Consider the following 12,011-nt stretch of genomic DNA (forward strand, 5'->3'; position numbering starts at 1 on the left):
TTTTTGGAGACGGAGTTTCGCTCTTGTTACCCAGGCTGGAGTACAATGGCGCGATCTTGGCTCACCGCAACCTCCGCCTCCTGGGTTCAAGCAATTCTCCTGCCTCAGCCTCCTGAGTATCTGGGACTACAGGCACGCGCCACCATGCCCAGCTAATTATTTGTAGTTTTAGTAGAGATGGGGTTTCACCACGTTGACCAGGATGGTCTTGATCTGTTGACCTCGTGATCCACCCGCCTCGGCCTCCCAAAGTGCTGAGATTACAGGCTTGAGCCACCGTGCCCGGCTAGTAATTGTATTGTGAATTCCCAGCTTTCTGCTCCACTGTCTGGAATCTAAGGCCCCCTCCAAAGAAAATAGGTAGCCTCGTTCAAAGGCTTAAAAAGGAAAAGATGCTGTATGTGGAAGACTAATGACAATTTCGCACAGCTCTTGCAAAAATTGGGGCAAGGGAGTGTGGAGCTCAGCAGCCAGGCACTGATGCTTCTAGTTCCACCCGTCACTAGCTCTGTGGGCTTGGGGCAAAATGCCTGACTTCTCTCTCCCTCGGCTTCCTCGCCTGCAATGTGGGGATAATGCTGGTACTCCCCTCCCAGGCCGATGTGAAGGTTCACCGAGGCCCTGCAGTGGCACCCCAGCACTTAGCACTCAGTAAATGTGGCTGACCATCGCTATGACATGGTCCCACACAGCATAACAAGTGATACTTTTTCATCCGGCTACAGTGAACAAACAAAGTCAGGAAACTTCGGAAATAAGATTTGTCATCTTGTGGGGGAGGCTATTTTATGTGAAAGCTGTTTTTCTAATTATCTACAGTTCAAAGCTTCCTCTCTGCAGCCACAGTAAACAAGGGATCCTGATGCTTCAGAGAACGTAGCTTTTGTTGCGCACTATTAGGTGGGCTCCATCTGGAGCTTGCCCACAGTGATGGAGCCACACATCCTAAACAGGCCCAGCCGCTGCCCGTACTCTTTGGAGAAAGCAGACAAGGCAGGCCACTTTCCAAAATGGAAGTACCAGAAAGTTCCTTTTTCATCAGACTTGCAGGCGGAATGCCAATGGCAGTTAATTTATAGGGCACCATAAAAACCTTTCAAAAATTTTAGGTGGTTTTTTAGAATAAGAAGTCATTGGTCAACAAAGAGAAAGACACCTTTTTCCTTCCTCTTTACTCCGAAAAAGTGCTCTCCTGGTGTAACAAAAACAGGAAGACATTGTGCACTTGGCGAACTTCCCAAGATAAGGACTTGAGCTGCAGTCAGACTCACACTGGAAAGGCAACAGCATGAGGCAGGGGAGCCTGACAGGTGCTCAAGCCGTATTTGTTCAGGGAAAGAATAAATGTATACTAACCAAATGAGTTAGTGTGTAAAAGTATGGACATCTTCAGCCAATGCTTCTCTCCTTTCAGTGAGTTGTGCGATCCATGGGGTCTTTCCTTCCATGTGCTCCAGCCTCCAGGCCACACCGCAGCCCCACGAAGCTGGGCCCCGTCTGAGCACCTGCCTCACTGCCCTGGATGTTCCCCTTCCCAGTAATGCTCCTTCCCCAGCAAACACTCACTCTTCCTCCAGGGCCCAGCTCGAATGCACCACAGCTCTGACTGCTCATGGCACTTTCCCATACAACTTTATTCTACAACTAATTACACTGCATTAAATTGTGTGCATATCTTTCCCACCAGGCTACAAAAAGAAAGGCTGCTTGAAAGACGTGGAAGTCTTGGCAGTGCCTGCAGCCCCAGCGCACTGCCTGCATCATCAGAGGCACCCAAAACAAGGGGCAGGTCAGCCAAGAGTGAGTGAATGAGCAGGTGAAACCGGTAGGTGGGATGAGGGGGCAGTGGAGAGGGTGGGACTGTGGCTAATTCTGATTAACAAATGGGCTCAACTGGAGCCACACAATCTCAATCCTCATCACAGGCTCCAAGGGCTGAAAATTTTTTGCTAGTGAAGCTTCCCTTAAATTAAAAGAAAAAAGAAATCTGATTAACGCAGTTCTGCAAGGACAACCATGAAAGGGTAAACTGGGATACAAAACATCAGGAGACCAACTTTTCTTTAATAATGAAATAATTTATTATTTGTTAACAGTTGAACAATACAGTTTACATATACACAGCAAAGAGTCTCTAAAACATGTAGTAGTTTCTAAAAATGCATGTGCTAACTGTCATAAAAAGCACCATTCTCTATGGTCTTGACACAGGATTCACATTGGCGTCATATTTACATAAAGAAACATCTGGAAACAGAATAGCATACCCTTTCATCTGCTGCCCCCCTGCCAGGCTATGTGTAGCATTAGGAAGATGGCCCCCCAAAAATGATGGTAACAGCAATAGTCCAAGAGCACCAATTCTAGGGATGGGGGTCAAGGCAAGTTTGGTTGTCACGTAAAAGCTAAAATGAAGAATGCTCCCTCAACTTGCCACCCCCCCAGAGAGAAGAAATCAAAATGTAAAAATCTGGATAAATCTTAATATTGGGTGTTTATGAATTCTCACTTTATGAATTTGAGAGGAGATCAGACACTCCATCTCTTCAGCCATTCAACAGCTGAATCTAGCAGTGCCCGTCACTTATTTCTTCTTTCAGAAGAATTGGAGAAAATCATCCATATAATATTGATAATGAAAAACATCATGATAAATCACCTATTGCACATCCCACCCTCTGACCCAGTATCTTTGAAAGCAAAGTATCCTACAGTCTATAGAGACCAGATGATGTAGAATGAGAAAACCACCTCATTGAAAAGGGTCTTTGGGTTGTCTTCTACCAGGAAGAGTTTTTAAATAGTAGTAGCCAGCTACTAAACACACTGCATTGGAGTCAAACGTAGAAAAAGAATAGACTGACATGCAGGAAATTGCGTTTAGCCTTTTACTACCTGGTGTTCAACACACAGGAAAGACAAAGGGGGGCAGACAAAGAAACTCAGGGAAAAAAGTAAAGAAGAAACAGAAAAGACCAGGATTTTAGTCTCCTGTGTGGTTCATGAAAAAATAAAAAATAAAAAAAGACCAAGATTTGGGGGAAGAAATAGATTGTAAAGGACAATGATAGTGGTACTCTTGCCAATACAGTATGGTATAAAAACCTAAACAATAATGTGTGTGTATATGTATGCATATGTATGTATATATATATACACACATATACTTTTCAAAAATAAGCTCTCTCTTGAAAGGATGGGGAAGAGGCAAGAAGAAATAAGCCCACAAAATCCATTCTCAAGCTCCAGGATATTGCTAGACGGTTATTTTGAGCATCACAATCCTACCTAGTTTATACTTTTTTCTTACCCCCCAAGATTTGCTCTTGGCCACTTTAGGGATGTGGAAGAGAGGCCCATAGGAAACCCAGGTGAGGCCCCTTTGTTTATTTTGAAAAAGTAGAGATTAAAGGAAAATGCCCACCTTGAAAAATAAAAACAAAACCAGAGACACTCAAGTGGCCAACTGCAGGTTGAGGGTCTACTTAATGCCCAGTTCTGAATCAACACTGAAATGATTTTAATCTTGGGTTGACAAGGAGAAGCTACGTCCTGCTGAAAAATGTGATGCACTTTGAATTACTAAACTGGTATTAGGTGTGAGACTAGAGAAAGGAGCCAGCAGTTACTATCAGCACCTTGAACCATTCGAAATCTCTGCTTAACAAAAAAAAAAAAAAAAAAAAAAAANAAAAAAAAAAAAAAAAAAAGAAAAGGAAAAAATAAATAAATAAAGATACCCTGGGTGCTTGGCCCACCATTCAAAGCAAACAGGGGATGGAAAGCTTTGTTTTCAGGATGTTACAGAAGCACACATATATATTTTCTCACTGCATGAAATTAAATTAGACTACGTACTCTTATTTTTCCCATTTGCATTATGATGGTATCAATAAGAGTGCAGTTTAGATTTTTTTACTTTTTTTAAAATCAACTTTCACATAAAAATATGCATGTGCCTATATTTATACACATCTGTATTTACGTACAATTGTCAAAGTCTTAAAGGCTGGGGTTTATATCTTTGCCCATCCCCTCCCTGACCCCACATCCCTAATAGAAAGGTTTTCATCTGGCTTAAAAAGACAAAACAACTGAAAAGACTACAGCTCTTAGCAGTCAGGCTGGTGGATCAGTGAATGAGAAAGGACAGATTGGCAAATCAGGGCTGCCGATCAGCCGCGGAGGGCGGGTGGAGGATCGGGTAGGGAGGATTAGCTGCCTTGGGCTGAGTTTGCTGGTCCTGAAGATTACAGTTTTGGTTAGAGAGAAGCCTGTCTAGCATGCTGACTCGGTCTACATCGAGCTTTGAAAGTAATGTCTAACCCTGGTATCAGTTTATCACAAGTGCATTAAAAATATAGAGAGCTACCAAGTTCCACATTTATACGCAATCAAATTGAAAAGGACCAGACAAACAGTGCAAAGGTCAAATAGTTACTGTTTTATATTGGGACAGTACATTTCAGATTTCAACCAAAAGACAAAAATGCAGTTTAACTCAAAGGCACAACAATTGAAACACAGAAATAACGGCATCTCTTGGATGCCTTCTTTCTAAATTAAACAAAGAAGTACACAAATTTTGTTCCCTTCCCTTCCCCAATGCAAGCCCACAAGCTTTTTCCAAAGTCTTGAGTTTTCGATGCTGTCCGGCATCGTGGACTTGTGAGGCGCTTGGATGTAGCAGTGAAACAAAATGCTTGAGAGGTCTGGTGAATGGCGTTCAAAAGGGACCTCAAAGTGCAGACATACCTTTTTCAAACATGTTACAGCTGAGCTGGCTCTTTGAACACTATCACTCTGCTTAAATCCAGGAAGCAGGCTTTAAGAATGCAAAAGGCATACAAGTTGTATTTCAGTGCAAATCTTTAGCTGGTTATTGGAAAAGATTCCAAAAAAAAAAAAAAAAATCCTTTGTGTCACCTGTCCCTCCCCCCCACCCAAAGCTGAAATGAAGAAAAAACAGAACAAAACAAAACCAGAAGAATTACAGATGACTTTGGAATCATTTAGGAATCCACTACTTCCAATCAGAACATTTAAACAAATACATTAAAGAATCACACAAAAGTAATCTTGCTTTGTGAGATTGCTCTTCCGGTACAGAATGAGCTTCCCTGCGGAGTGCATTTGAACTTTGACCTTAGCTGTGTGCGAGGTGCAGGCGCTAGGTGAGCTTCAGGCTATGGTGTGCGAGTGACCGCAGACCAGCAGGGGAGCGTGGGGTGGCTGCCCACTGCCGAGTCAGCCGTTGAGCCCTTAGGTCGCGGTGAGTCCATGGATTTTAGGAATGTTCTCATCACTTTGTGACACACTCTGCTTCAGCATCACAGATTTTACAAATGGTTCAAATTCAATGAAAAAGATTCGTCAGAGGCTGAAAACATCAAGACCTCAAAAATATGAATGCAAAAATATTCAGGGGAATGAACTAATTTTGTATATACCTACATACAAAGTTTCTAGAACATCTATAAAAGCACAAAGTCATAAGAATTTATTTTCCATTACATTAGTTTATATAAAATGAATAAATAGTATTTATAGATTTAATGTGTCTTATGTACATATACATGTGCTCTGTTTTAGCTTAAATAAAAATGCTACAAAGTTGGAGACCACTTAAGGGAGAAATCATAACCAAAAAGAAAAATCAGCCTTTTAAACTATCAACCCAAAAGCCTCCATAAAGAAGTTTCTGGGTGTGTCCAAAAATAATCACTAAAGAGAGGAGTTCTAGTAACAGTGTACCATCCTCTCCTGTTCACCTGCAACAGAGGGTAGAAATGTGGACTTTTTCTTTCACTGATAATGGCCACTAGCTCTGCTAGTGCCACAGCTCAGTTATTGCTGAAAGTTCAATAGGAAAATACATTAGAATTGGACCAAATGTCACTTATTCTGTGGGGAAAAAAAAAGAAAGAGGATAATCACTTTGTGTTAAGTGGGAAATGGAGATCTCATTTATCTCTGAGGTAGGAAAAAAAAAATGTTCCAGAGACAAGTAGCATTAACAAACTTGGAGGGGAGAATGTGCCTCGAGATAGCAGAACACAGCGAGGTCCCAAGAACGTCGCACAAAAATAGATTGTACCGTTTTGTTTGTGAAAACAAACAATTTGGAACTTTTATGAGCTGTGCAACCCCAAAGACACACTATCAAGGTGTCCATTTTAAAGTGAGAAATACTGCTCCCATCCACATGCAGCACGTCGGGGGAATGAGCACGCGCTGTGTGTGAAGGGCGTGTTTTCTAGAGGTATTTCTGACTTCCTCACTGGCGGTGAGGACCATGGTTAAGTGCTCTTAAATGCCGCTTTCAAAGCTTACTTTGGAGTTCTGAGATCAGGATCTCAATTTCAAAAGTTTGTTTCCTTCAGTTTCCTAAGCACAAGACACACTTGGACATTCCTCCTAGGCAAGAAACGTAGTAAGCCAGAAAACTGGAAGAAAGGTCTGGGAGAGGACATGAAGAGAGTGAAGAGGGGGATTGCTGAGATGTGGACATTGCTTATTCGGTGTAAGAATTCTTGGATGCTTCAAATTCATTGGAATGTACAGTCTCTCAGAGACAAATTTTTATGGCGAGAAAAAGAGAAGCTAGTGGATGCAATCAGAAACCCACAATCCTAAGCACTTCCTTGAAAACAGTTACAAAGCTGATTTTGGTCAAGGTGGGACACTGAAGTTTACGTGCAAGGGAGTTGTGGGCAGGTCCAATACGTTACCTAATCAGATCTGACAGGGAAAACCTTCAAGGAGGCAGCCGCAGCGCCCCCTCTCTTAGAGACCAAGACATGCCTTGTGACTGTCCTGCAGCTTTATCCTTTTGATGCTGGCGCTGGAATAGCCCTCATCACTGCCGAGGCTCTGCATGCTGCCCCGCTCGTCAGAGTCGCTCACGCTGCTGCTGCTCCAGTCCAGATCACCCGTGAGATAGTCCGTGCTCTCCACGTCAACGTCGATTTCTTCTGCAGGGAGGACAAGAGAGAAGGACATTGATGAAAGTGCTCTGCAGAAAACTCAGGCGCTGTGGCTCATGCCTGTAATCCCAGCATTTTGGGAGGCTGAGGCAGGTGGATCACTTGAGGTAGGAGTTTGAGACTAGCTGGGCCAACATGGTGAAACCCCATCTCTATTAAAAAGTACAAAATTTTGGCCAGTTGTGGGTGGCTCATGCCTGCAATCCCAGCACTTTGGGAGGCCAAGGCGGGCAGATTACTTGAGGTCAGGAGTTCAAGACCAGGCTGGCCAACATGGTGAACCCTCATCTTTACAAAAATACAAAAATTAGCCGGGTGTTGTGGTACATGCCTGTAATCCCAGCTGCCTGGGAGGCTGAGGCAGGAGAATCGCTTGAACCCAGGAGGTGGAGGTTGCAGTAAGCCAAGATCATACCACTGCACTCCAGCCTGGGTGACAGTGTGAGACTGTCCCAAAAAAACAAAGAACAAAAACAGAAAATTCAGGCTGAAAACCGACCTCAGTCAAACCCTTCTATAGACGTTGTCACCTAACTGCTAGCAGGGGGGAGGAATCTGTCACTGGGGGTCACACTGTTTAACTTCTCTACAACAAACCCAATGTCTTAGTTCTTCTTATTCTCTGCCTCCTGCCAGCGGCACTGAACCCCCCACTCTGCCTGGCTCTGGAGGTAGAAGAGGACAAGGGAGACAGGGAGGAGGGAAGGAGCATGGCAGAGGGCGCGGCGAGAGGGGCTCACCCCTGTCGGAGTCAGAGCGCTCAGAGGAGACAGTGGAGCCGATGCTGTCCATCCGGATCCTCTCAATGCCCAGTTTCTCCAGCTGCCTCTTCAGGTGTCGCTGCTCTCGCTGAAGCTGGTCTATTTGGTGAACAGCTTTTCTGTCACAATCTTCAAGTTTCTGCAAGTCAAAGGGGTAGTTGTTGGGCCCCACAGGGGGACTTCTAAATGGGCAATGCCCCACGTCTTCCCTTCTAGCAGTGAAATGCGCCATGCTTCCTCAGAAGCCTTTTGGTGCCACTCATCAAGCTTCTCTCTGGGACAGGAAGTCGACTGGCCAGTGACTCTTCAGCATCGCCAGTGCTGTGGGTACTTGTCCTGTCACAGGGATTCTGGTGGTGAGCTCTCACATGCTGGCACCCCGGGAGCCCTCAATTTTAGTATTGAAAAGACTGCAGGCAGCAGCCCCCAACTTGGTCTCCCTTGTTTGCAGTGATCCCCTGAACACCTGATCTCTGAACTAGAAAACTGCATGTGATGGGAGCTTAAGAAACATGCTTCCATTTAAAACTATGTTCATTCAAGTACATGTCCCAATTACATAAGCACTTTTTTGTGTCATGCCAAACCCAATTAACTTGTTTGTTAACAGGAAATAATAGTCCCTTTTGATGTCCTGATTCTACTTTGTCCAACAGAAGAGTTTAGAAAACACATTTCCATAGAATACTTGTTTTTACAAATCTGCCCCCTAGCTTCTCATATTCTTCAGATAATTAAGACGATTGTTTAATTGTAGCTGTTTTGCTTTAAATAGAGGTTTTCTCCCAGAATTGTCATGCATGCAGGCTACTAACCATAATTAAAGTAACATCTGTTCAACTATGATATGACTATCCAAACATGCTAAACAAGGATTTTGGCTGTGGCTCTCAAGACTTTGAATCCAACTCCCCTTATCCTTTGCTATTCAGGTAGCACAGAGAGTGTCAGCTCTGTGCCCAACACCCTGAAAGGTGCTGGGACTGCAAAGTGAGCACAAAGACCCAGTTCCCACCCTCATGGAGTCTACAGTCTAATGATTGAGACAACCCGATGGTCGCACAAACCACTGTCAAATGTCAGCTATAACAGTGCTAAGAGAGATATCCAGTGACGGAGCCACCTGTCACAGGAAGGAGGTCAGTGAGTCGGGAAAGTCAGCAAAGGATTCTCTGAGCTAGAGAGACTTGCACTGTGATCTGAAGAAGTCCCGTAGGTGAAGAAGACAGGGGAAAGTGTACCAAGCAGAGGGAACAGCATGGACAAAGGTCCTGAGTAAGACAACATGACAAGTGCCAGGGACTGGAAGAAGGGCTGGAGAAAGGGGACATGGAGAACAAGATGGTGCTGCAGAGGCAGGTGAGGACCAGGCAAGGCAGAGCCTGGGGCTGGCCTGGTGACAGAGTTTGTCCTGAGTCACAGAAGAATTTTAAACAAAGTCACATGTTGATTTGTGCCTTGGAAGGACTGTTCTCAGGAAGCATGGAAAGCAGATGGGAGGAACCCAGAGGGATATAGGGAGACCTCTGAAGATTTTACTGCAGTAGACAGCGGGGGTAAAGATGGAAGCAGACCAGGTTCTAAAATACTTAGTCCTTGGAGATGGCCTAGATATATGGTTAAGGAGCAGGAGCTATCAAGGACTCCTGAGTTTCTCGCTTGTACAACTGGATGGAGAGCTGGATGGACCATTAAACCTCTGGTACATGGGAGTGAGAAATACTCAGTTGGTGTTTGAACATGTTGCATTTGAGGTACCTGTGATTCATCCAATAGCCAGACTGGAGGAGTTCAGGGGAGAGGACTGCCCTGGAGATGTATCAACAGACAAACCCTTACTAAACAAGTAAAGATAAAGCAGCATCCCAATGATACACTTACCTTTATGTGCAATTTGGCTTTTGTTAATAAACTCAATGTAGTGTGTCGACTCGATTCGGGTCCAAGTGGCACCAGCCCCTTCAACTTCTCCAGGCACAAGCGAAGATGAGCCCGTCTATGAAAACAAGATCACAGTAGCATTTAAGAGTTTCATAGTGGGCCAGAAGGCACCCCAGGAAGAATGAATTCTACAAGAGTGTGAAGTTGCCCAGGCCTTGCAATGGCAAATGCTACCAATGACCTCTTGCTGAATAAACGTATTTTGAACCAGACAATGCTGGTAAAAACGATGAAAAGCAAAATCCAAGGTTTTCTAAGCTAAGTCTATTGATAATATAAGTGATGGGGTAGGGAATAATATCTGCTATTATATGGTCCTTCATGTGTGTATATACTATATACAGCCATGGTCCCTGACTTGCGATGGTTCAACTTACAATTTTTTAAATTTACAATGAATATAGTTAAGTATTAAATGCATATTAGACTTGGGATATTTTTGATTTATGATGGGCTTATTGAGACAGAACCCCATTGTAAGTCAAGGAGCGTATGTCTCTGTGGAGTTATTTGTTGAAGCTTCATTTGTAATAGCAAAGATTGAAACAACCCAAATGACCAACCAGGAGGGAACTGGTTAAATAAATTATGCTACCTCTACACAGTGGAGTACTATGTAGCTATCAAAAAGAATGAGAATGTGCTTTATGTCCTATTAGGAAAGACCTCCCAGATATACTATTAAGTGAAGGAAAGCAAGATCCCAAACTGTGAGTATACCATGCTATCTTAAAAACAAAGGAAAACAAGAATCTAAATTCATGTTTTCTTGTATGTAGACAAACTCTGGAAGGACACATAAGAAACTGGCTGGGCAGGGAGAAGGCAAGGAGCAGTCAGACACAGATAAGGAAGGAAGCGAGGGGGATTTTTACTGAGTCATCTTTTATACTTTTTGTTCTTGGAGTATGTTAGACCGGTGCCATGATACAGAGTGGGAGAGGGAGAAGGCCTGGATGAGGAAGCAGCCACAGCAATCAACTGAAGAGAGGGAGAGCACCAGAGTCGCTACAATGTAGAAATTTATATTTCCTTGCAACTTGGTCTGTGCTTTATTCTAGAACCTGGAAGATTCCATGAATATAAGAAACAGTCGAGATTTGGGGGTTTTGCTTAAGCTTACTACCTCCTTAAAGCCTTTCGAAGCCATCCTAGCCCACAGTGGTTTCTCTATTTGCTGAGCACCACTTAATTGTTTATACGATTCACTGGGAAGTTCACTGTACTGCCTGAATTGTTTCGTATCTGTTACTTAACCGTTCACTGCAGTCTCCTTAGAAAATTAGGATTGCAGCTTAATCATTGCTGTGCTGCCACAGCGCCTCAAACACACACATGCTTAATAAGTGTTTGCTGAGTGGATTATGTCATCTATTCAACTAGACTTCGAGCTTCTAGAGGACAGAGTCCATCTCTACTGCTTCTTTGCACCTTCAGCATGCTCAGAGTCTTTGGGTTTTAGATAACAGGCATTGCCCACATACAACCTACTTGGAGCAGAGCTCCCTGGAGTCTAGGAGGCTATACTCCAGCTGAATTGGGAAACAATGCAATGCCTTATAGGTTTGCCCTTTTTCCTCTTAAGAACTGTACTGTAATAGTAAAAGTTGAAAATGTAGGCCAAAGAAAGGAAATGGCTTCAGAAAGCTGTAGGACAGGTGTATATCACAATATTAATGTAAGAAGTCAATTCACACTCTCCAGGGAGACTTCAGGATGTTCCCCCAACATCCTGATGCATTAGATTTCCTTCTGAGCCTCCTGCCTCTTCTAGATCATGAGGAAGATGTCTTAAACTCTCCAAGGGCACTCTAAGGCTTGGCAAGCTTGGGGAGTACAGCATTCATTTCTGAGCTAGGAAGAGGTAATGGGACAGGGGCTTTACTATACTATTTCGTAAGACTTTCACTTGCTCTGAAAACCTGTCCATGTGGCAGAGCCATAGCAAAGACTCATGTTACAGGTCTGCTCCTCCCACTACTGAATGGGGTGGGGGCCGGGGAAGGGAAGAAAACTTGTGTGTAAAATACACTTGTTTGGCTGGGTCTGGTGGCTCACACCTGTAATCACAGCACATTGGGAGGCTGAGGTGGGTGGATCCTGAGGTCAGGAATTTGAGACCAGGCTAGCCAAAATGGTGAAATCCCATCTCTACTAAAAATACAAAAATTAGCTGGGTGTGGTGCTACATGCCTGTAGTCCCAGCTACTTGAAAGGCTAAGGCAGAAGAACCACTTGAACCTGGGAGGTGGAGATTGCAGTGAGCCGAGACTGCACCACTGCACTCCAGCCTGGGCAACAGAGTGAGACTCCATCTCAAAAA

At 43.9% G+C, this 12,011-nt stretch overlaps 1 protein-coding gene across 4 annotated transcripts in view; it reads right to left on the minus strand.

Moving 5' to 3' along the window:
- Window positions 1–2,057: 2,057 nt before the first annotated feature.
- Window positions 2,058–12,011, minus strand: part of MXD1 (MAX dimerization protein 1) — a 28,604-nt gene continuing 18,650 nt past the window's right edge. Inside the window, exons 4-7 of one of the 4 annotated variants that reach the window (XR_001823054.1) lie at window positions 9,629–9,743; window positions 7,727–7,886; window positions 6,732–6,974; window positions 2,058–4,825 (exon numbers count right to left, since the gene is read on the minus strand). Coding sequence is in view for 3 of the 4 variants with exons in the window: in XM_037736153.1 (XP_037592081.1) it covers window positions 4,808–4,825; window positions 6,805–6,974; window positions 7,727–7,886; window positions 9,629–9,743 (463 nt within the window). In the remaining variant the exon portion in view is untranslated. Of the gene's footprint in view, window positions 6,975–7,726; window positions 7,887–7,919; window positions 8,084–9,628; window positions 9,744–12,011 lie in introns of those variants that run through there. The other 3 variants (XM_037736153.1, XM_017522047.1, XM_017522049.2) reach the window with 3 other exon arrangements.

The sequence above is a fragment of the Cebus imitator genome, unplaced genomic scaffold (genome assembly GCF_001604975.1).
Source record: "Cebus imitator isolate Cc_AM_T3 unplaced genomic scaffold, Cebus_imitator-1.0 Scaffold23, whole genome shotgun sequence".
Lineage (NCBI taxonomy): Eukaryota > Metazoa > Chordata > Mammalia > Primates > Cebidae > Cebus > Cebus imitator.